A 22,730-nucleotide genomic window follows, 5' to 3' on the forward strand; every position below is an offset into this window, starting at 1 on the left:
GTGAATTAGATAATAGTATTATGTCAGTGTTCAATAATCTGGTTTGGGTCATATGCTTTAGTTGTATAGGACACACGTTTCTATAGAACAAAGTCCCACACACTCACTGTCTTTCAGCTCTCTAGGTCAAAGTCCAGGTGGCCTCAGCAGGGCTTGCTGCTTAAGGTTTCAGGCCAGAATTAAGATGCTGGCCCAGGAGCTCTTCCTAGAGGCTCTGGGGGAGAATGGCTCTTTTGGTGACAAACCCTGCTCCTTGTGGTTGTAGAGCTGAGGGCCTGGTTTGCTTTCTGTCAAGCAGGGATCTCTCAGCTCCCGACAGCTACTTGCAGTTCCTCTCCCTGTGGCCACATCCATTCTCAGGCCAGCAACAGTGCACAGAGTGTCCTGTGTTTTGGAACTCTGGCTTCCCCATTAGCTTCCAGCTGGAGAATGCTCCCAGCTTTTAAAAGGCTCTGGAATGAGGCCAGTCTGCCTGGATGCCCTCTCTTTGTCACCCAACATAAAATGATCACAGGAGTGACATCCCCTGTTCACAGATCGTATCCACACCCGCAGGGAATAGATCAGGCCAGTGTGAGCATCACCGATGCCAAGTTAGAGTTCTGTCTGCTGCCCTTGAGGTTGTCCTTGAGTAATACACACAGGATGGAGGGTCGTGATAACAATTTACTCTCAATGGTTCAGAAAAATATTAATCATATATCTACATGCAAAGAGTGAGTGTGCATGTGAGCTCATGAAAGAAAAATGGGACAAAATATAAACAATTGGCATTCCTTGTATTACTATTGAAACTTTTATTGAGTTTGAAATTATATCGAATTTTTACTAAAAAAAGAAAAAAAGCTAGACCACAAAAGTCTAGTCCTCCATTAATGCTAAGTGTACTTCTATTAATACTAAAGTTTCTTACCTTTCTACCTCATCCTGCTTCAGGTCTAGAATCTGGAATCATAAAAGGAAGAGAGGAGCTGCTGGGCCTGGTGGCACATGCCTGTGATCCCAGCAACTAGGGACGCTGAGGCAGGAGGATTGCAAGTTTGAGGTCAGCCTCAGCAACTTAGCCAAAACATGTCTCAAAATAAAAAGGACTGAGGGGTGGCTCAGTGATAGGTGGCCTCTGGGTTTAATCCTCAGTACCACAAAAATAAACTTTTTTTAATAAAGACAAGGGCTATTGTCTTCCTGCCCCCAGCTTATTCCAGGACTTCCGCTGCACCCTGGAGGGAAATGGGGTAAGTAAGAGATGTACAGGAATGGTTTACCTGGCCTCCCCGTCATCTGATACCAGCTCTTTACAACTGTGACAGTTTAAAGCTGATTCTTTGGATATGTTTGGGTTCCACAGACCAACCCCCTCCCAACCCTGTCACTGGGGACCTTTTTTTTTTTTTTTTTTTTCAGGGAGATGGTACTCAAGATTGAACCCAGGAGTGCTTTTTACTTTTTAAGTTCATCCCGAGTCATTTGTATTTTTTATTTTGAGACAGGATCTCTCTAAGTTCCTGAGGGTCTCGTTAAGTTGTTGAGGCTGGTCTTGAACTTGCATTCCTTCTGCTTCAGCCTCCTGAGTTGCTGGGATCACAGGTGGGCACCATCATACCTGGCTTCTAGGGACCTCTTGACATGGGTAAATGTCTTCTTTGACTTTCTTCTTAGGTTCCTTCATGGGGGGACCATCACACCAGGAAACAACTATCATGGCAGAACCTCTGAAGTATGGTTCTGGACCTCTTCTCTTCCCTGCATGGCCCACACCTGGACCATGGAGAGTACATAATTATCCTTTGCTCAGAGAAACTTTAGGAATGTAGGCAATTTCCACCAGGGCCCCTGTGAGGGCACCCACTCTCAGCATCTGCCTTTAACCCTTCCTAGGCCTGGATTCATGGCCAGCCCCACAGCTCCAGGGGACATAACTCAGGATGCATTTCTATAATTAGGAGAAAGAAACACCACCCTCCATAGTAGGAAAGAGAAACTCATAATCCACTTGACAACTTTTTCCAGAAACATCTCTAATACCCAATATCCTGACCCAGTTTTAGCTCCTTGATTCCTTCTTCCTGGGTGAGGGCCAGGGCCATCCTCCTTCCAAGTGTGCCTCCATAGTCCAGCTTGAGAATGGATGATGGTTGGCTCCTACTTTGGGGCCTCCAACCCAGACAGACAGACAGACCATGAACACCTTGCTGCCCGGTTCACTGCTCCTTCTGTTTGTTGATTTAGATGTATCTCTCAGTTCCTACTGTGGAAAGTGCAGACATGCCTCTCTCATCTCCCAGGCCTGCTAAGAGCCACAGCCAAGTAGTATGATGCATGGTACTTTTGGTTGAAAGGTGACGCCAGCTAGCCATTGAGATGATATGATTATGTTAAGATTTGCATTCATATGGATATTGGACTCCTGCTGTTCACCTTGGCCTGCTACGGGACTCCTGGAGAGTTCCCATTGGTTTGGGAAGTACAGTAGGAGGGAATTCTGGGGAGGAACTTGTTCTGGGGTTCCAGGAGAACGCCACGTGTGTGGACCGTTTTCTTCCCGGACGTGTATGGGGTATTGGCGGCAGTTTCAAAAATAAAGTTTGTTCCTGCTTGAGTGGCTCATGATTTTGTGCCCAGCCAGACTGCGGCACAGGCCCACTTCTCTTCCCTTGTCCTCTCAGAACAGCGGTCGCACACTTTCATGGTTCCATCAATGTAAGTTATTTGCCTGGTTGTAATTATGTGTTATTAACTGTTGAGCAAAGCAGTATATTATGGTGATATTTTCTTTGTTGTAGGACTTTCTCCCCGAAATTGGAATTTTTTCATATTTTTATTTTGCTAGTATTTGTCCTCTCTCCAAATCTTCCCAGATTATCCAGTGGAGTTACAGAACTCCTCTGGAGTCTTTCCACATGTGAACATCATATGATCTGTTGGTCTTATTCTTTTTCTGGAGGCTTCCTTCACTGGGCCTTCCTCTCCCTTGCTCTGTCTAAACTAGTTACTGGGCCTGCCATACAATGTGGCCTTAGCCTCTCCTTGTCACTTACCCACTTCCTGGACCTGTCTCTTCTTTCATGATGTGTGTCTTCAATTTGTGGAAGCCCGTCTTTGAGTAGCCTCCTAGGCAGGGTGGATAGGAGGACATTTCTTTTCTTTAAGACTCTACATGTCTGAAGATGCCTTATTCTACCTGCACAGCTGGTTGATAACTTGATGACCATAGAATTCCAGATTGGAACCCCGTTTTCCTCACCATTCTGAAAGCATTACTCTGTTAGTTTTTATTGATGCTGTTGAGAAGTCTAACGCCCATTGTATTTCTAAATCTTTGAACACTACTTATTCTACTCTAAAAGCTTATAAAATTTATTCCAGTGTTCTGAAATGTCTCATGACATGCCTTTATATGGGAGTCCACTTATTTTTTGTTCTGGCTGTTGGGCACTTCCACTTTGCAGTTTAGGGAAGTATTGTGTTCTTAAATTTTTTTCCTTTATGATTTCTTCCTATATATTCTCTTCTCTTTCTTCCCCAACTCCTCTATTAGCTAGATATTGGACTTTCTGAATTGAGCCTTGGGCTTTTTTTGTTTCCCATGTTCTGCTTCTGTCCTTTTTACCCAACTTTCTTAGAGGTCTCCTCTGTTTTATTTTCTAACAATTCTATTTTTTAAATTTTTCTATTGGATTTTTCTATTTTATAAGCTTCTTTTGTGGATGACTATCATGGCTTTTTTCCACTGTGAATACTTACGCTTTTTTTTTTTTTTTTTTTTTTGGTCTTTTTTGTGGCCTGGATTGAACCCCGTTCCTTACGCATGCTGGGCAAGTGCCCGACCACTGAGCTACACCCCAGCCTGTGAATATTAGTTCTGGATTGTTTGGAGTCTTGTTTTGCTCCCTGCAAGATCTTTAGTTCTTCCAGGGCTTTTTCCTACTTGTTTTGGTTTTTCTCTTTCATGTTGGAGTCTCTTGAAGAGTTCTATGTTCAGTCCTATTTAAAAACTGAGGGGAAGCTCTGCATGTGGCTGGAACTCAACAAAGAGTAGGTGACACTGTAGGAGACCAGCTCAAACCTGGATGTCTCACTGAGGAGTCCACAACACTGTTGATGTTTTGGCGGGAGAGCGAGGGGCAGTTCTATTTCTGCAAAGGGAACTTCGCCTCTGCTTGGAGGTATGAGCCGAGCCCTGGCTCCTGGAGCCAGCAGCGCCCCCAGCCTTGGTGTGTCCTGGCGTTAGCACCGTGCTTCTTCAGCATCCTGGGATCTGGAGCCTTTCTTGGTAGGTTTTCCTGTGGAATCTCTGTTCTCCCCCAGGTGAGGTGATGGTGTTGCCTGGCTTCCTGGGATGGCTGAGAGGTCCTGGGGTCTCTGTAGACTTTGATCTCGTTCCCTGCTCCCTTGCTCCCTACCCACTCCCTTCCCTCACAGCAAGCAGAGCCTGCTGGTTCTTAATCTCTTTGGGATTTTAGGCTGCAAACAACTTGATTCTCCTTGTCCCCCCCTCTGTAGGTGTGGATATGCATCTGTTGGTTCTCTCTTTTATTTCCCTTTCTTCTTCTAAAAATGCATCAGCTTTTTTTAGTCCAATATTTCTCTTGGGCTTATGCGTCTTTTTATTATTATTCCTTTACTCTCATTTTAGATACTACACTTGATCTTAGCCAAAAGGCCGAGAAGCGATCCTTTACTCTCATTTTAGAGATATTTCAAGAATGATGTGTGTTCAATCAATCACACTTTAATAATTTATTTTTTATCACAGTAGATAATAGATACTAATAAATACCTACATAGTAAACTTATATGTATTTAGTGATCCAAAAGATGAGTAGCAAAAAATAATCCCTCTTTTCCCAACCTTCTTCCTCCCCAGAAGTTACCAGCTGCTTATATGCCCTTCCAAAAAAAATCTATACACACATTCACGTAGACATGAAAACATGTAAGTAGATAGTAATGGGCTTTATTTTTTTAAAAAGGAAGCAATTTCTTAGCATATCCCTGAAAAATAGTTACATTTTAAATAAGGGGTAACTTTCTTTTACTCAGATTTCAGGATCCATTGAAAGTGGTGAATTTTCAGGGGTACGTCAAATAACCTGTGCAGTTGGCCACCTAAAGTGCACTAGGGGATGCATGCATGGGACAGTTGTGGGTGGTGACATCCACTTCTTGTGAGGCTTTCCTTTTCACTCTGCCTTTGCTCTCCTTCAGTTTTATCCTCTGTTTTTCCTGTTTTTCCTCTTCCCCTCTGAATGCATCTCACTGGCCCCGGCTCCTATGGCTGACCCACAGAGCTGCAGAGGTGAGCCATCCTCTGGCAGGGCGCCCCAGCCATCTCTTTGGCACTCTGGGTGGTTGTGCCCTCAGGTTGCCCTGGCTGACTGACCAAAGACAGACCCCACTGCGTGGACTGGGGGCCAGGTGCAGAGGGGCTTCTGAATAATGGTCTGGAGCAGTGGCAAAAGTGTGACTCTTCATTCCTGCAACAGGGCCTGCTGCTGCAAAGCCAGACTTGATCTCAAAACTGGAACGGAGAGCTGCCCCCTGGATCAGAGACCCGATCGGACTGAAATGGGGGAGTGGTCGGTCCCCAGGTGAGTCTTCACCCACTGAATTCTGAAGGTCTTATGTGCAGGGGCCTTTACAGCTATGACAAGTAACACGACATTAGTTCAGCCATGTTTTTCCTGGACCTGTTGTGCGTCAGGCCCTGGGTAGGCAAAGGTGACTAAGAAACAAGGCCTGCCCTCAGGTGTGAATGGTCTAGGAACTGTGACAGTAAGGGGAAAAGGAGATTCTTTAATGAACAGAAGTGCCAAAGGACTCTGTGGAGAGCTAGCAGGAGAAGGGACATAGGGGACATGATGGATATGAGGAACCAGGTGGCCCACAGGTGTCGAGCCTGTCTTCCCCTCTCCCCTGGGTGTATAGTGACAAGAGTATAAGGAAAGGAATGTGAGAATGAGCAATTTTGTGCATCTCAGTCACAACCTGCTGGCTAATAGCTGCCTGTGTGCTCTACCTCCCTTCTTTTCTCATTTCACAAGAGGATTAATGCCACTTCTTTAATAATATCTGTGGCCAAGGGTGATTGATTAAGCTTCTGAGCATAGGCATCATATGATCCCAGAGTAGCTGAAAGGATGGACAGGAGGAGAGGCCAACAAAAGCGCCCACAAGGACACACACTACTCCTGGGGAGACAGATTGACTTTCTTTTTTTTTTTTTTTTTAATTTTTTAGTTGTGGATGGATCCAACACCTTTATTTTATTTATTTATCTTGATGTGGTGCTGAGGATTAAACCCAGTGTCTCACATATGTCAGGCAAGTGCCTTACCACTGAGCTACAACCCCAGCCCACCAGATTGACTTTCACAAGTAATATGGTGAGGGGTGAAGTAGAAGTCACTAATGATTTCTAGAAAGAGGGGTCACCTTCAGCTTCTCTGCTTTGCATAAGGAACATTTACTGGATTGGGAGTATCTTAGCTGGTAGAAGACTGCAGAGCTCTGGCAGCAAAACTAATCACAGTGTTATTTCCCCCAAAGGGAAAAAGAAAATGGTAGCAGAAAGAGAGGCAGATGCACAATCCTGGGCTGCAGAATCGGCACCACTTCCGGCTCCTCCTGTGGACTCTTATGCCTACTGCCCTTCCAGCATGTGTGAGGTAGACGCAGAAGGACCTAGGAAAATCCAGAGGACTTACCGACCCCGATCCATTCAGAGGTCGTGGTTTGGGCAGTTCCCGTGGTTAGTAATTGACCCCACAGAAACCAAGCTCTTTTGCTCAGTCTGCAGAGAGAGACCTACCCTCCATGACAAATCATCTCGGTTAGTTCGAGGCTATACTGGGCCTTTTAAGGTGGAGACTTTAAAATATCACGAAGTTAGCAAGGCACACAAACTCTGTGTCAACACTGTGGCCGTCAAAGATGACAGCCCTCAGGCTGCCCTAATCCCAGAGATCTCTAGTGACCTCATGGCCAACATGGAACACTTCTTCAATGCTGCCTACTCCATCGCATACCACTCCAGGCCCCTGAATGACTTTGAGAAGGTCCTGCAGCTCCTCCAGAGCACTGGGACTGTGATTTTAGGTAAGTATCGAAATCGCACTTCATGCACTCAGTTCATCAAATACATCTCAGAGACTCTGAAGAAGGAGGTCCTTGGTGACATCCGGAACTCTCCATGTGTGAGTGTGTTGCTGGACAGCTGCACAGACTCCTCCGACCAGGCCTGTGTGGGGATCTACATCCGTTACTTTAAGCAGATGGAAGTGAAAGAGTCATACATTACCCTGGCCCCTCTCTACAGTGAGACAGTGGATGGGTACTTTGAGACCATCATTGCTGCCCTGGATGAGCTGGACATCCCCTTCCGGAAGCCTGGCTGGGTAGTGGGCCTGGGGACTGATGGCTCCACCATGCTGAGCTGCAAGGGAGGCCTCATGGAGAAGTTCCGGGAGATCATCCCCCAGCTGTTGCCTGTCCATTGTGTGGCCCACCGGCTGCACCTGGCTGTGGTGGACGCTTGTGGGAGCATCGACCTAGTGAAGAAGTGTGATAGGCACATCCGAACTGTCTTCAAGTTTTACCAGTCCTCCAACAAGAGACTGAGCGAGCTGCAGGATGGTGCGGCTGCCCTGGAGCAGGAGATCGTCCGCCTGAAGGACCTGAATGCGGTCAGGTGGGTGGCCAGCAAGAGGCGCACACTGAACGCGCTCATTGTGAGCTGGCCTGCCCTGGCGAGGCACCTCCAGAGTGTGGCAGAAGCAGGGGGCCAGATTGGGCACAGGGCCAAGGGCATGCTGAAGCTGATGAAGGGCTTCCATTTTATTAAATTCTGCCACTTCCTGTTGGACTTCCTTAGCATCTACAGGCCCTTGTCTGAGGTGTGCCAGAAGGAGATCGTTTTGATCACAGAGGTGAATGCCACACTGGGACGGGCCTACGTGGCACTGGAGACACTCCGCCACCAGGCAGGACCCAAGGAGGAGGAGTTCAATGCCAGCTTCCAGGATGGGCAGCTCCACGGCGTCTTCCTGGAGAGGATGGAGATGGCAGAGCAGCGGTTCCAGGCTGACAGGGAGAGAATGATCCTGACTGGGCTCGAGTACCTCCGGCAGCGGTTTGATGTGGACCGTCCCCCTCAGCTCAAGAGCATGGAGGTATTTGACACCATGACCTGGCCCAGTGGGGTTGAACTGGCCCACTTTGGGAATGATGACATTCTCAGCCTTGCCAGGTATTTTGAGCTCTCCCTTCCTACAGGGTACAGTGAGGAAGCGCTGCTGCAGGAGTGGCTGGGTCTAAAAGCCACTGCCCAGAACCTCCCGTTCTCCATGCTGTGTAAAAACGCCCTGGCCCAGCACTGCCGCTTCCCCTTGCTGAGCAGGCTTGTGGCTGTGGTAGTCTGTGTGCCCATCTCCACCTCCTGCTGTGAGCGGGGGTTCAAGGCCATGAACCAGATCAGGACCGACAAGAGGACCAAGCTCTCCAATGAGGTGCTCAACATGCTCATGATGACAGCGGTGAACGGTGTGGCAGTCACAGAGTACGACCCCCAGCCTGCCATCCAGCACTGGTACCTGACCTCTTCAGGCCGGCGTTTCAGCCATGTCTACTCCTGCGCCCGGGTGCCAGGCGGCTCCCACACAAGTAAGTACAAGGCAGTTTCCCCACAAGGGTGACAAAGCAGAGAACCTCATTAGCCAGGTCCCATGCAGAGCCAGAAGTGGGAGCGAGGGATCCCACAGAAGAGGTTCAGTTCCCAGGGGCTTCTGCCCAGCCAGGCCAGTGGATGCTAGAGACATAAGAGCTACCCTCACAGGTGTGTACCCAACCCAGAGAGACCAAAGCACGGGCGCGAGGCAGCAGGCATGGTGAGAAGAACGTGCAGTTCTGCAGCCTGACAGCCACCCTGGCTGTGGCCGGGCGCAGGTCAGCCTCCTGGGGCTCTGGTTTTCATCTTAGAGGTAGTAAGTCCACTCAGAACCCTGAGAGCAGTCTGGCCAGTAATACAGATGGCACCAAGTGAAGCCTGCAGAAATTAAGCTAGAGGACTGGATGGGGCAGAGCAGGGCATCATGTCCTAAGCAGGGTGGGTCAACCCTGGGCTGTGTGGGGATTGGCAGGAGGGAAGAGGACATCGTGGGTCGGGGTAGCAGTGGAGGAGATGAGGCAGAGGGAAGGCAGGTATCTCAGGCAGTGAAAGAACAGGAAAACGGCCACCTAGACCACAGAGCTCATTTTGGTCACAGGCCTGAGGGCAGCCATGTCACACCAGAGGGCACACTACTGACAGCTGTAAACAAGAAATCTCCCTCTTAAGTGGTCACTGAGAACCAAGCCACGGGAGTCCTCCAGGCTGTTCCCGCTTGCTCAGCTGTTCGCCTTACCACCTCTTCCCTTCTTTCTCACCTCTGTGCCTGTGGTCATCAGCAGTGGGACTGAGTGCCAGGGTGGACTCAGGCTCTGCAAGAAGCCAAGTGGCCCTGAAGCTGCAGCTGGGGCAGGAGGCAGTCCCTCCCATATGAGAGACTGAGGGCGGAGAGGGGCTTCAGTGAGTTCCGCACACACCAGTTAAGGGAACGTGGGGTGAAGGAGGCAAAGGCGCCATTGGGTGCCCTCCAGCAAGCTGTCCAGCCCACAAGGCCAGGTACTCTACCTGGGAGGAAACAACTGCTGTATGTGATGACACCCTCCTGCCTGGGCAGGCAGTGGACCCTTCAGCAGAATATTTCCTGTGGTAGCCTCCATACATTGTGTGGACACTAGTACCCGCCAGTTGTGACAATCAAAAATGCCTCCAGACATTGCTACATGTCTGCTAGGGACAGATTCCCACACACAACCCTGCCCAATGCTGAGCTCCCTTGCCAGGGAAAAACACCAGACAGAACAAGGGCTGCGAGGTGCACTGCTGGGCCACCTAGCCTGTCCTGCACGCTGTCTTCAGCACGCAGGCCTGAGGGCGTGCTTGGCTGGTTCTTTTGCTTGGTCTGTTTGTCATTCTCCTCTCCTGCACAGGTGCGGAGCTCAAGAAGGAGGGGATGGGAACACTCCACATGGAGGGCCCTGTGGCCCCAAAGCCACCCGTACCACCCTCCAGGGAGCCCTGGAGGTTCTGAAGGACTGCATCATGGAGCCTCCTGAGACTCCTGTACCAAGCACCAGCCCAGGGGCCACACACAGTTCTGAGCAAGTGGCAGCCTGGAGAAGGCTTTGGGAATCCCCTAATGACCCTGGCCCTTCTCCCCCAACTTATGAGAACAGGCCCTCTGCAGGTTCTAGAATGTCCTGGCAGACATGCCCCTAAAGGCCCAGAAAGTGGGCAGATGGTTGAAACCAGCATTCCCAAAGGACAGGGTAATTAGGAGGTGTGCCACTAATTGCCCACAGTTGTAAATGAGCACATTAGTGCCTCGCCACTCCAAATAAGCCAGCGAGCTGGGCATATCAGGGCATTTCTCTACTGCGCTTGGGCCTGCTTTTAGGGTGAAGCAGAGGAAAACCCTTTGCGTGGAGCACCAAGATGGGTTTTGTTCCACAGCTCCAGGACGGGGAGATGAGTGCTTTCCCTGGAGGGAAGCTTTGTGCTCCCCCCACTGCCACTGGAGCCCTTGGGCATGGCCAGCATCAGAACAAAAGAGTACATGGGATCAAGTCTGGAGTTGGGGAATGTGAGATCAGACCAGCTCCACTGCAGGCAGTGGCTTGCCATGGTCAATTCCTTCCTTTCTGTGCCTCAGTTTCCCCGTCCATGCAGTACAGCAGAGAGTCCAAGTGCCTGCTGGCTCCCCGTCTGCCATACCATTAGAGAAGGCTCTCTCCAGGTCTCCATCCTTAATGGGACAGTAAGTTGTGCCCCCAGAGTCCTGCTGTGGGCTGAGGTGCTCTCCACATGTACCTTCAAAAGGACAGGCATGCCCATGCTTCTGCAGCCTGTTTGGGGGGCTCTGCTGGGAACCACCAGGGCTGCCTGTTAAGTGTGCCCCACCCAGATGTGTGGAATCACCCTGTCAGGGCTTAGCTACTGGCAGTTTCTAACAGGCTTCTGCAGGAACTCTGTGGTTATCCTGCAGCTTAAGAACGTGACCCTAAAGGCCCAGAGGGCCTCCTGCACGCCCAGGTCCTTTGTCTCCTCCACTGTCTTCAGCCTGAAGTGAAGCACTTTCCCTCCCCAGGGGAGTCAGCAGCTTGGCCTCTGCTGGCTCAGGGGCCTGCCCATCAGGGCGGGATGATTTGTCCAGGTTCTGCCTGCCTTAGCCATGGGTGAGAAGTAAGGAATATTTGAGGGGAGGGCTTCTCACTCCTGCCTTATGCCTGCAGGGGGGCCCTGCTCTGTGGTGCAAGTACCCATAGTCACCCTGACGAGCGGTCAGCCTGATTCTTATGCCAACAGGTGCTGGAAGCCTGTGAGATGCTGGCAGCCAGGTGCCTCACTGTTATGCAGCTGCCCTGGATCCTGCATTCCTTCCTGTTACCCCCTTACACTCTGCCTTAGCACCTCATGTTCCTCTAGTCAGGAATTCCTTCCCCCTTCTGCCCCACCCTGTGGAGCTACCTCCGCACCAGCCCTCTGGGCCTGAGAGCTGAGGGACAGCACAGGCCTTCACCCTCCAGCTCTGGGAGGTGGCCACCTAGGGCACAGACCTCCCTCTCCCACCCACCTGCGTTTGAGCAGTTCAGGGGTTTGCCAGGGCAGGGGTGGGGTTGCAGCCCCACCCAGGGATTCCAGACTCCAGAGATGTTCCAGCAAGTGCCCTTCCAGTGGGTCTTCCATCCCTTCAAAGCCCCCTAAGTGAGCCACCAGTCTGAGCATTCAGGGTAGCTTTCTTCAGAGCAGTCTGGAAGGAGTTCTAGAGCCGAGGGGGCTGTCAGGCAAGCAAGCGCCCTCCCTTTCCACTTCAGCACACGGTGGTCACCATCCAGTGCCTCCCACTGGTGGAGAGGAATTGGTCCCTGAAGCGGCAACTGAAAATGCTGTTTATCCCAGGTGTTTGCCCTACCCCAAGTTTCTCCAGGGACCTGGGCCACCTCTGGTATGTCTTTGCCTGCTCAAGGCAAAGAGAAAAGACAAGTGACATTCTTGTTGAGGACCCCTGGTGGCCATGTGGCAAGTGCCCTTCTGTCAGAACCTCAGTGCCCAGGCTGGCCTTCTTGCTCTGTGTCCAGGGGCTGGCTGTGTTCTAGAGTCTGGGCCCTGGAGACCCTGGTGGGAAATGCGCCTGTGTTTGCCTCACAGGGAAATGAGCTGGGGGGCACTGTGAGGTAGGAGAAGCACTTTCCTTTGGCCATTGTCTCCACCTCCTTCCCTGCCTGCAATTTTGACAGCATCTCCAGGCACACATCCTGGCCCTTGGCCCTCCCTTCCTTGATGACTGACGCCCTCAAGGGCTGACATTCTAAGTAACCAGCATTGTACTTGACACTTGATTTCAGTAGCCATAGAGACTGGGGGAGTGAGGGAGCTTAGCCCCTGTCCCAGCCGGGCACCTTAGAGTGTAACCAACTCCATAGCTTTGTTTCTGTGTGTTGCAAAGGGCAAGTCCCTAGGGTGCTCGAGACAAGGTCACCAGTTCCCTCACATAAGCGTCTTCATAGCCAAGAAACCAAAGGTGACTGGCCAAGAGTGTCCTTGCCTTCTCTAGTTTCAACAATGTACAAATGTGGTTTAAAAACCATGTTCAATTCTTAACCTTTTGTTATCTGAATAAAGCAGTTTATTTCAACACAAGCTTTTTAAGGCCCTGATTAAGACTCCGGAGATGAGGGATGTTGATCAGAGCTTGCTGGATCACCCCTCTTTCAAGAGGTGACAGGGCCCAGAACAGGTGGGCAGGGAAGCACGTGTGTGCCTTCGGCATTGTCTGGGTCTCTGTCCTTTCTGATCCTGGAGGTGAGCAGAGTCTGTTCACAGTGAAAGTGGGATGTAGTGAGGAGTGCCACTATCTCCCTGCCACCTGGCATGTCATAGTTAGCAGAGTCCTTTCACAAATGCTGTCTCATTGGATTTACTGGGAATATCAAAGCCAGACTATTGAGGGGAGAACATCTCTTTCCACCAGTAGTGCCAGACCTGCCACCCCAAAGAGTTCCTAAGGGACCAGCTCTCAGAATGCCACTGCAGCCCTGCTCTGCAGGCCACACATCCTTCCTGGCAGTAAAGAGCAAAGGTTTACTACAGAGGCTGAGGTACAACCGAGTCTTTTTGGTAGAGAAGAGTCGACTCTATCTGAGGACATTTTTTTTAAGACATTAAAACCACTGATGGAGCAGGGCATAGTGGTGCATGCCTGTAATCCTGGTGATTTGGGAGGCTGAGGCAGGAGGATTTTGAGTTCAAAGCCAGCTTAGCAACTTAGTTAGGCCCTAAGCAACTTAGTGAGACCCTGTCTCCAAATAAAAATTAGAAAGGGCTGGGGACGTGGCTCAGTGTTTCAATCCTTAGTTCAGAAAACAATAAAAACTCTGTAAAAAGAGCTCAGACATTAATCTAGTGACAAGGACATACTACATTTCAGTCCCTATCACCCTCTCTTCCTGTAGTCCCAGCAAGATCACCTCTGAGAGCAGGATTGTGTGGATGGTGCAGTGGGGGCCAAGTGTGGCTCAGTGTCTCAACTCAGAGAAGTGTCCAGGATCTGAGAATACTGAAGTCCTGGAGCCAGGTGAGGCTATCTGGCTATCACTTCCTCCTGTCATCACAGCATCTGTTCAGGGATGACCTCTGCTAGGGAGTCAGGGCTCTCACTGCCACTTCAATAGCTCCTGAAGCAGCTGCTACTAGGAAGGCTGGGGAGCCTTCTATAGGCAAGTCAGAAAACGTTTCTATGAACAATGTCACGGAAGACAGTATGTCCTTAGGAACACAGATGGACAGAGAAGTACCTGGCCCTTTGCTCTTGACTGCCAGGTTCAGTGAACCATACTAAATACCTGCCTAGGCCAACCTATCAGGAAATTTTCATGAGGGACCTTCTGTTTCAACCCTCAAGCTGGTTTCTATCATAAAACCCATCCCTCATCTTCCTCCTACACATAATGAGATGGAGTTTTGCAGAAAGAGCTCTTGTGTTCAGGGGCTTGTGAAGCAGAGTACTTCTGAGTGTAAGTTCCGTCTGTGGCTGCTAGACGGGAACCTCTGCAGGAGTTAGCCTACAGCTCCCACCCAGACTGTCCCTGTCCCTTCAGGAGTAGCTGGTCTCAGGAATTCCTAGGTGTAATTCTCACAGGCTGTAATTCCTGCTGTAATTCTCACAGGCTATCCAACTCCCATCATAGAGGGGAAGTGGGGGGACAAAGTTCTGAGAGACGTGGATCTGCAGGCTGCAGCCCGGACAGCTCCTGAGGCTCCAGGAACCTGATGAGCTCTGTGAGGGAAGGCAGATGCCTGGCTAACAGGTGGTCTGGGGCCTTTCTTGGGGATGCTGGGAATCCTTCACCCAAAGCACTTCTCTCTTTTAAAATCAGCAAAAGCAGCAGCAGCATGCTCTGTGAAAAGACAGCCAGCCTCACTCTTCCTAAACCCACAGGTGTGCACACACACCCGCGCCAGTCCTGAAGCTGACTTGTGCTCCCCACTGAAATGCCATCAGTCGGAATAGTGGGAGTAGGTTTTAAGAGAACTCCAACACCATGCAGGAGAAATGAAGTTTATTTCAATGCAATTTCAAGAGTTCTAGGAGCTGTATAAAATAGTGTCACATTTTTCCTCTTTGAGAGGTTCCCAAGAAAGATCAAGCTCAACTAGTGACAAAGACAGCTGAGCTAGGAGTCTTCGACCAGCATGATAGTTTTAACATAGTGTATCACTCCTCAACTTGATTAGAATCTCCTCCGAAGCTAGGATGGCATTTTATACCTAAGATCTTTGTGTACCACTCCCTTCCTACCTCTAACTTGCATGGATACTGAAATGATGGAGGGTGGAATTTTACACTCAAAATCTTTGTATCACTCACCTCCATCTCCGATAAATAAATGTTGAAATGATGGTTAAGAAGGTTCAACTAGAGAATGGCGAAGGTGGATGTGACTGGTTCCTGCTTTGGGAAAACAGCTAGAACCACACATCACTGGCGGCGTCAGTATAAGGCATTTCCCCTCTACTGTATCACAGGCTCCTTTCCCGTGCTACGCAACCCCTGAAGCCAGAAAATATATGTGGCAGGCTGCTTGGGGAGCCGACTGCTGCTAGAGCGACCTCTACCAGGAGGTAGAGGTATCCCTACAGAAAATAGAGAGTGATAGACGCTCTTCATCTCCAAAGAGCTCAGGGGCAAAATCAGACTCACAGTAAGAGCGCCCTACTATGCTAGGTGCTCTCCCCATGCTCACTTCACTTTGTCCCCCAGCAATTTCATAGGAATTGCCGGCCCCACTCTATATTTGAGCGGACAGTAGCTGTGCGCGGAGTCGGGAACCTAAACACAAAGCCGCTGCTGGGTTTCCTAGACTGAAGCCAGGAGAGGGCGCCGTAACCCGATGAGTGTGGGCTGCCGGGGTCAGCCCTCGAGCCCACCTGGCCCCTCCGCATTCGCCGCCCGCCACTGAGGGCCAGAGCACAGGCTGAGATCCTGCCGCCCCCTAACTGGGCTCAGCTCAGCCGCTCTCGTCTACTGCGGCTTCCAGGACCCCAGGTCCACATCCCGGTCCGCCGCCCCGGGAGTGGGGAGATCGTTGGCTGCAGCGCAAGATCGGGGTACAAAGCAGGGACGACCTCAGGGATGACCCACGGCGCCAGGGGTCTTTGGGAACAAAAAAGGAGCGTGGGTCCCCAGTACACCAAGAGCGGGGCGTTTCTTTAGGTCCCGGGACCGTTCAGCCAATTAACAAATGGGGTCCTCGGAAGGACCGCCCTCTGCCGCTGAGTGACAATGTAAAGGCTTCTTACCCACCAGGCCCGACCCCGAGATGCGCGTGCGCGGATCGTGCCCAGATGAGATCCTAGACCCCCCTTGGGTCCCTCTGCGCATGCTCACTGCCCGCTGCCCGCTGCCTGCAGTCAGCTGCCTGCTACCCGCTGTCCCGACCAGCGCAGCGTCTGCCTCGTCTCTCCGGCCAGCATCTCAGCCTGGGCATCTCGCGCCCACTATGACGACGCACTCCTTTGCCCTCCCAATCATCATCTTCACCACATTCTGGGGTCTCATCGGCCTCGCCGGACCCTGGTTCGTGCCGAAGGGACCCAACCGCGGGTAAGGAAGGCGCTCAAGGCTTGGCTACCTACGCCCCCTCCCCTGTCCCATGCCTGGGCTCGCCCTCCACCCCGGGGCGACTTTTTTTTTTTCTTTTTGTTTTTTGTTTCCCTGCTGCAAGCCAGCGCCCACAGCCGGGGCACCCCTCTGTGACGCCTCCTCCAGGTCTCCGCATTCGGGCTGCATTCAGCTCAGGAACAGGCAGGAGGCCGGGGAGAGAGGGTAGATACTGAGGTGAAGAGCAAGCGACATTGTAGTTGCTGTCGTCCCCTCCTGACTGGCGGATGGACTATGATGCAATTTCTGAGCTTCTCGCCATCTCTGGGACCTTGAACAAATGTCAGGCCTCGGTTTTTTTCATAGTAAAATGGGGATGTCGATGATCCCTGCCTCATAAGGCTGCTAATACCTGAAATAATGCACTTAAAACAGCAGTGTATGGCACATTTTGTATACTGGATAATTGTAGCTGGTATTAATTTTAGAAGGTTCCTTAGCATATTTCTGCACCATTCATCATTTGCTGCTTCATATTGTCCTTACAAATCCTTTGTCTGATCAGCACTACCCACCCAGTGCCAACCAGGACTGGCCCAAATTGCGAGGTAATATCGAAATAAGGGATCAAGTACTAATTTCTCCAGCACCAATTGGAAGTGCTTTAGATCTGAGGTCGAAGGCCCAGCTTTGGATTAGTTTTAGCCTAAGCTAAAAGGCTGGAGGCTGCTTGGATAAATGAGTGTTGCCATTGTTCTTAAAAATCTGCCATGTCAGCCAGGCGTGATGGCGCACACCTGTAATCTCAGCAACTCTGGAGGCTGAGGGAGTATGGGGGTTCAAAGCCAATTTCATCAATTTAGCAAGGCCCTAAATTACTCAAGGAGACCCTGTCTCTAAATAAAATATTTTAAAAAGTGGGGGTGTGGCTCAGTTGAGAAAGTGCCCCTGGGTTCAATTTCTGATACAAAAAAAAAATCCTCAGGGCTGCAGGGTCCCTCCACTTCACTTTGTAAACCATTTTAGTGTCATTCTTTCTGCCAAATTTGGTGGTTCTTTTTTGAGTCAACTGACATCTCTCCTGCTGCATTTTAAGCTTTTGTCTTCAGTTTTGATTAGATACAATGTTGCTAGTCCCTGTACTTTATCAGAGTTCAGCCTCAAAAATGTCTCAAGTCTCCTTGCCTCTTGCTCTGATTTCTGCTCTATTACGTTTTTTTCCCTGTCCAGTGAATTTTGCATCCCAGAGGCCACTCCACAATGTGCAGCTCTGGGTAATGACAGTTCTCAACATGTTTGCATTAAGATGGAGAAATCTTAGGTGATGGAAAAGGGAGATGAAGGCAAGTGTTGGCAACATGGCTTGGATATAGGCAAGGTTAGCCTTCCCATGACATTTGAATTTTTCATTTACATCTTGCAGTTCTTACCCTGATAGGACTCAGCCTTCTGTGTTCCTGTGGCATCAGAGAGGCCATTGGGAACAGAGCTGACATCAGTAGCTCTTTCTCTGGCCCCAGCCAGGCCTTCTGGAAGTGCTGATTTCACCCTTCTGACCTGTGTCCTCTTCTGTTGCAGAGTGATCATCACCATGCTGATGGCCACCGCTGTGTGTTGTTACCTCTTGTAAGTACTGCCCTCCTCAGCTTTGTCCTCCTGCTGTGCCCTGGCCTGCTCTTTTCTCTGCCTGGAAGTGAACCCTGCTTGAATGGCTGAATCTGTAACCCAGAAGTGAAGGCTATGTGCAGGGGTCGTGAGATCAGATGAGGGCATAAGGGGAGTCATGGACTCCAGCTCTTGTGCTGGCTCTGCATGAATTTTGTAGCACCCACAAGCCAAGTTTTCCCACTTGTGGAACGAATGGGGTTGGATCAGCTCAGTGGTATCTGGACCTGGCTGGTCACCCAAATGGATCCTTCAAACACAGCTTTCACATTCCACCCTGGATCCAGCATCACAGACAGGTCTCCAGTTTGCTCTTGGGAATCTGTATTTTTTTTTAAGTATTTATTTTTTAGTTATAGGTGGACACAATATCTTTATTTTATTTTTATGTGTCTAACCCAGTGCCTCGTGCATGCTAGGCAAGCACTCTACCTCGGAGCCACAACCCCAGCCCAGGAATCTGTATTTTTTTAATGAGTGGCCCCAGGCACTGGAGTGCAGCTGGTTAGAAGCAGTAAGCAAGAACAACTCTTCATACTTGGGACAAGTACCCTGGAGGTTCAGAAAACCTAAGGATGCAAGTACCTGGGCACAGGTTGCTTTTTATTTGTTTCTGTTTTTTGTTTTTCTTTTAGCACTTTCCCTGGAAAAATCATCTATAAGTTCCTTTCTCTAATGTTGTTTGTTGGTCCTTCAGAGTTTGGCAGAATGTCTTCATTTGCCCCAGGGAGGGCCTCAGAGGGGCTAAATTTAATGGATCAGAAACCAGAACATAAAGGATGATGGCCAGAAATTTGGGGAAATGGGATACACACAAGATATGGGATAATTATTTAATACCAAATCAGCATATAGGCAAACAGGCCACAGATTAGTTTCACAGAGACATTTTAAGAAAATTCCACACCTAGAAATTATATTTACAAGACATAAAGTCTGATGATGCTGATATAAAGCAAGTAAGATTCCTGATGGCTTCCCAGGCATTGGGTGCTCCCAAGGCTGCTGTAGGGGACTCCGAGGTGCAGAAACAGGCAGAGCACCATTGATAGGGGCTCTGAGCCAGGCACTCTCAAAATTTTCTGAGGCCTCTACTATGGACAAACAAAATGGGGACTTTTGCCCTAAGGGACAGGGCCAGACACCACCCAGATGCACAGGTGCTGTTGGGATGCCTTCATGTCCCTGGCCTGAAGGATAGAAGTGGCTCAGCAGTGGGCAGGCATGAGGCTGTCTGCCCCGCAGTTTCTCCTGTCCTGGGATAGTTCCTCCCTCTTATTCCAGAAAGGTGTGATTCTGGGCTGTGGATGTAGCTCAGTGGTACAGCCTTTGCCCAGCATGTGTGAGGCCCTGGGTTCTGTCCCCAGCATCACAAAGAAACAAGGCCATTCTGGCATACCGCCCCTCCAGGCTGGCACTGCTGTCCTGCACCCCCCACCCCCGTGTATTGGATTGGGGAGTCCAAACCAGAGATGTTTGTGGACCCCCGTGGGAGTGGCTCCCAAAGACCCCTGAGGTTACCTCACTGTTTCCCAGATCCCTGTTCCAGCCCTAATTCAGGGACCCTACAAATCTACAAAAAATCAAATCAAGCCAAATCAAAACCCACAAACCCCAGACCAGTGCCCCTTGCCTGCTGCAGCTTGGGTAGCTCCCTGGGGCCCTGGGCGCATGTACAAGCTGTGCCACCTACTGTGTTGGCGACTTGCTCTCTAGGAGAAAAGAAAAGAATGGCCAAGACCTCCCTAGGTGTGCAGGGTAAATCCCTTCTGAGCCCATCCCCCACTCTGCTGTCCCCTGCAGCTGGCTCATAGCCATCCTGGCTCAGCTGAACCCCCTGTTTGGGCCCCAGCTGAAGAACGAGACCATCTGGTATGTGCGCTTCCTGTGGGAGTGATGGACCACCTTCCTGGCCCCAGGTACCAGGGTGTGGGTGTGGGGGCCCTGCAGGTGGGGAGGCAGGGAAGGCAGGTCATGGACGAGTTCTCCCTTGGGTTCAGGCATTCATTTTTTCAGCAAAACACAAAGGCTGAGTGCCAGCTCCCTGCCACAGAGTGCCCGCAACCAAGGAAGCTGAAGACTGGCCCCTACTCCATGCCCTTGGTGCTTCCTAGGGAGGCATGTATCCCTGCAGCCTCTCCACACACAGCCTCAGGTGTGCGGCAGCCAGGTCATGGGAGGTGACGGGTGAGATGGAATCTGTTCACGCGAGGTGAGGCTAGGTCCCAGGAATAATGAGACAGCCTCCTGGACAGAGGGACAGGACAAGAACAGGGCTGAGGATGCTCTCCAGGGAGCGGGGGTAGGGTCTCCACAGCAAGTAAGGTCTCCACAGTGACCCTTAATGTGATATTGCATTTCAGGTGTGCCAGCTCTCTGGATGACCCTGACTGGATGTCCCTGGAGACAGTTCAACCCTATCCTCCCCGACAACTGTCCTGGTCCCTCTGCACTCCCTCCTGCCAGCACCTTGGGCCCATACCTCCCAGGCCCTCCAGGTCTAGGATGCCCCATCTTCCCAGACTATTGGGGCCTGGGAAGGCTGAGCAGGGGCATCCTGCCCTGAAACTCCCACTGCCCTGGGGTTTTCTCCCCCTCCCAAGTGGATCCCAGCTGAGAAGCTGGTACTAGTGGGATCTGTCCCTTACGAGTGGGGCTAAAGCCAGGACTCCATCCAGGCGGAGGATGGTGGCATCCCTGAGAGGGAGGGGCATCCAGACCCGGAGACTGGAGCCTGGGGTGGAGTCGGGCTGGGTTATCAGCTGTTTCCCTGCCTGCTGGGAAGTGGAGGTCCCTGTTGGGTAGGCCAAGGCCTTTTCCAGCTCTGGTGGGAAATTCAGAATCATTCTTTAATTTTCTGACACATCAAGATGTGAAATTTTTGGAATTATCTTTGGGTCAAATTTGACACCCATATGGTCAGGATCCTTTGTGGCTGTGAAGTCACTTGATGGCTTTCTCAGAAGGCTCTGTCTCCTCAGAATGTTCTACTCTGCCTTCCTGCCCTACTGGGGCCTCCCCAGGCCCCACTGCAGCATCCAAGTGACCTAGAGTTGGAACAAAGAGAGACAAGTCAAGGCCTGACTGGGGACCCCAAAACCAAACAGCAAAGGTCATGGCCACAAGCATGAATGGGCGGCTACACCAGAAAGAACAGGGACACATGTCCTTAGCCCTGTGTCTAAGAGCTGACAATGACTTTGAGGTTGTGTACAAAACAAGGATTGGGGGTTTGCATAGCTGGAGGCTTTGCAGAGCTACCAAAGCTGGTGACCTTGATAGGAGGTTGCTGTTGCTTGTGAGGCATCTTGGACTGAGCACGAGATATTTATCAATCAGACCTGTTGTTCCTGGAATCCAGGGTCACTCTGAACAGAGGAGACTAGAGAAAAATGGAGTCAGAGACTCCAAGTCTTTAATCCTGTTTTTAGCTATCCCTGGGAAGTTTGCAGGCAAAAGTGAAGAATCTGTCCTTGTTACAGCAGTGTGGGTACTGGGCCTCCCCTGACTCTTGCCAGCCTCTGCCTCTTGCTGGGCTCTGTACTGGGGACAGTGAGAGACAGACATGAAGATAATATGGGTCAGACCAGGAGGGACCTGGGGACCCTCCAGCAAGTGCCCTCACTCCTCAGGAGAGAGCATGGGGACATCACACTCTGCCCTAACTTCCAGAGCTAGTCAGGACAAAGCTCACTCACCTTGCCTGGGCTTTTTGTTTTGTTTTATTTTTTGTCGTTTTTGTTTTTCGTACTGGAGATTGAACCCCAGGAGCACTTAACCACTGAGCCACATCACCGACCCTATTTATCATTTTGAGACAGGTTCTCACTAAATTGCTTAGGGCCTTGCTAAGTTGCTGAGGTTGGCCTCAGCCTCCTGAGCCACAGGTGTATACACCACCATACCTAGCCGGCCTCACTTATTTATTGACTATTTATTTGGCATTTCTTCTTTTGTAGTGGCAGGAGAATATGAGTCCCTGGTGCTGGGTTTGCAAATCATTCAAGTTGGGGCCTCCCATGTACAACCCCTCAAAATCCCTTCCTCCCCTAACCCCTACAGCCTCCCTGTGAAACGGAGCATGGTAAGCATGACTTGTATTGAAAACCTGATTCTTGTCTAATAAAGAATTGTGATGTAAGATTACCGTTTGGTGGCTCAACCCCAGCCTCTGCCAAGTTTGCTGGCTGCCACGTCCTGCCCACCTGATTTCCCGTTCTTTGGTGGGTGGATCTGGGGAAATGTAAAGGGGCCTAGCTACTGCTGCCTTTAGAACTGCACTTTTGGAACATGGACACTGAGAACCACACTTCTGACACCTGGAGGAAAGCGGGCCCCTGCTCACAGGCCGGGGGATGAGGAGTGCCTTGGCTGGTGGAGTGGAACTTGGCTCACTACCCCCTGTGGCCCAGATGACCCGACCAGAGCTGTGCAAGAAAGCAGATCCCCAGTGTTTGTGCAGTGTGACCTGCTTCATCCCTAAGTATCCAAGGACTGGAATCACCTGCCCAGCTTTCTGCATGGGTGAGGAACAGAGAGGACTGAGTACTTCCCGACCAGGGCTTATAGCTTTGGGGATGTGCTGAAAGAAGTCCTGAGGGAGTAGGAGGAACTGGGTGACATGAGGTGGAGCCAACTTCTGAGGCCTGTGGCTGGTCGAGGGGCTTAGATTGATCCTAGGGGCAATTGGGATCCAGAGGGTTTAAAGCAGGGAGGTGGCATGACCCAACCTGATTTCCAGAATTCTCTCTTCAGGATGCACAGTAGATAGGAGACGGAACATCTGATGACAAGGGCCATGTGCAAGTGGCAAGGACAGAAGAGTGGGTGGGAGCTGGACACAACTTGCTGGCTGCCAGTGAG

The 22,730-nt window shown here is 50.6% G+C and overlaps 2 protein-coding genes across 2 annotated transcripts in view; both read left to right on the forward strand.

Annotated features, from left to right (window-relative positions):
* The window catches only part of ZNF862 (zinc finger protein 862), a 34,997-nt gene extending 20,693 nt beyond the window's left edge, over positions 1-14,304 (forward strand). Inside the window, exons 6-9 of the mRNA XM_081282962.1 lie at positions 5,487-5,591; positions 6,550-8,661; positions 13,555-13,676; positions 14,269-14,304. Coding sequence (XP_081139088.1) covers positions 5,487-5,591; positions 6,550-8,661; positions 13,555-13,676; positions 14,269-14,289 — 2,360 coding nt within the window. The 3' untranslated portion in view covers positions 14,290-14,304. The remainder of the gene's footprint in view (positions 1-5,486; positions 5,592-6,549; positions 8,662-13,554; positions 13,677-14,268) is intronic.
* A 1,462-nt stretch (positions 14,305-15,766) lies between these two features.
* On the forward strand, positions 15,767-22,032 carry ATP6V0E2 (ATPase H+ transporting V0 subunit e2). Its single transcript, XM_081288091.1, has 4 exons — positions 15,767-16,205; positions 17,781-17,828; positions 19,671-19,786; positions 20,231-22,032. Exons 1-3 carry the CDS (start codon positions 15,922-15,924, stop codon positions 19,762-19,764), a joined length of 426 nt encoding a protein of 141 aa, XP_081144217.1. The 5' UTR covers positions 15,767-15,921; the 3' UTR covers positions 19,765-19,786; positions 20,231-22,032.
* The last annotated feature ends 698 nt before the right edge of the window (positions 22,033-22,730 follow it).

Source organism: Spermophilus citellus (assembly GCF_964194105.1).
Source record: "Spermophilus citellus genome assembly, chromosome: 3".
Taxonomy (NCBI): Eukaryota; Metazoa; Chordata; class Mammalia; order Rodentia; family Sciuridae; genus Spermophilus; species Spermophilus citellus.

Coding starts and splice junctions, on each gene's coding strand:
- ATP6V0E2 (XM_081288091.1), top strand. CDS start 15,922: ATGCGCGTGCGCGGATCGTGCCCAGATGAGATCCTAGACCCCCCTTGG. Junction 16,206..17,780: donor CCGAAGGGACCCAACCGCGG/GTAAGGAAGGCG, acceptor CTTCTGTTGCAG/AGTGATCATCACCATGCTGA. Junction 17,829..19,670: donor GCTGTGTGTTGTTACCTCTT/GTAAGTACTGCC, acceptor TGTCCCCTGCAG/CTGGCTCATAGCCATCCTGG.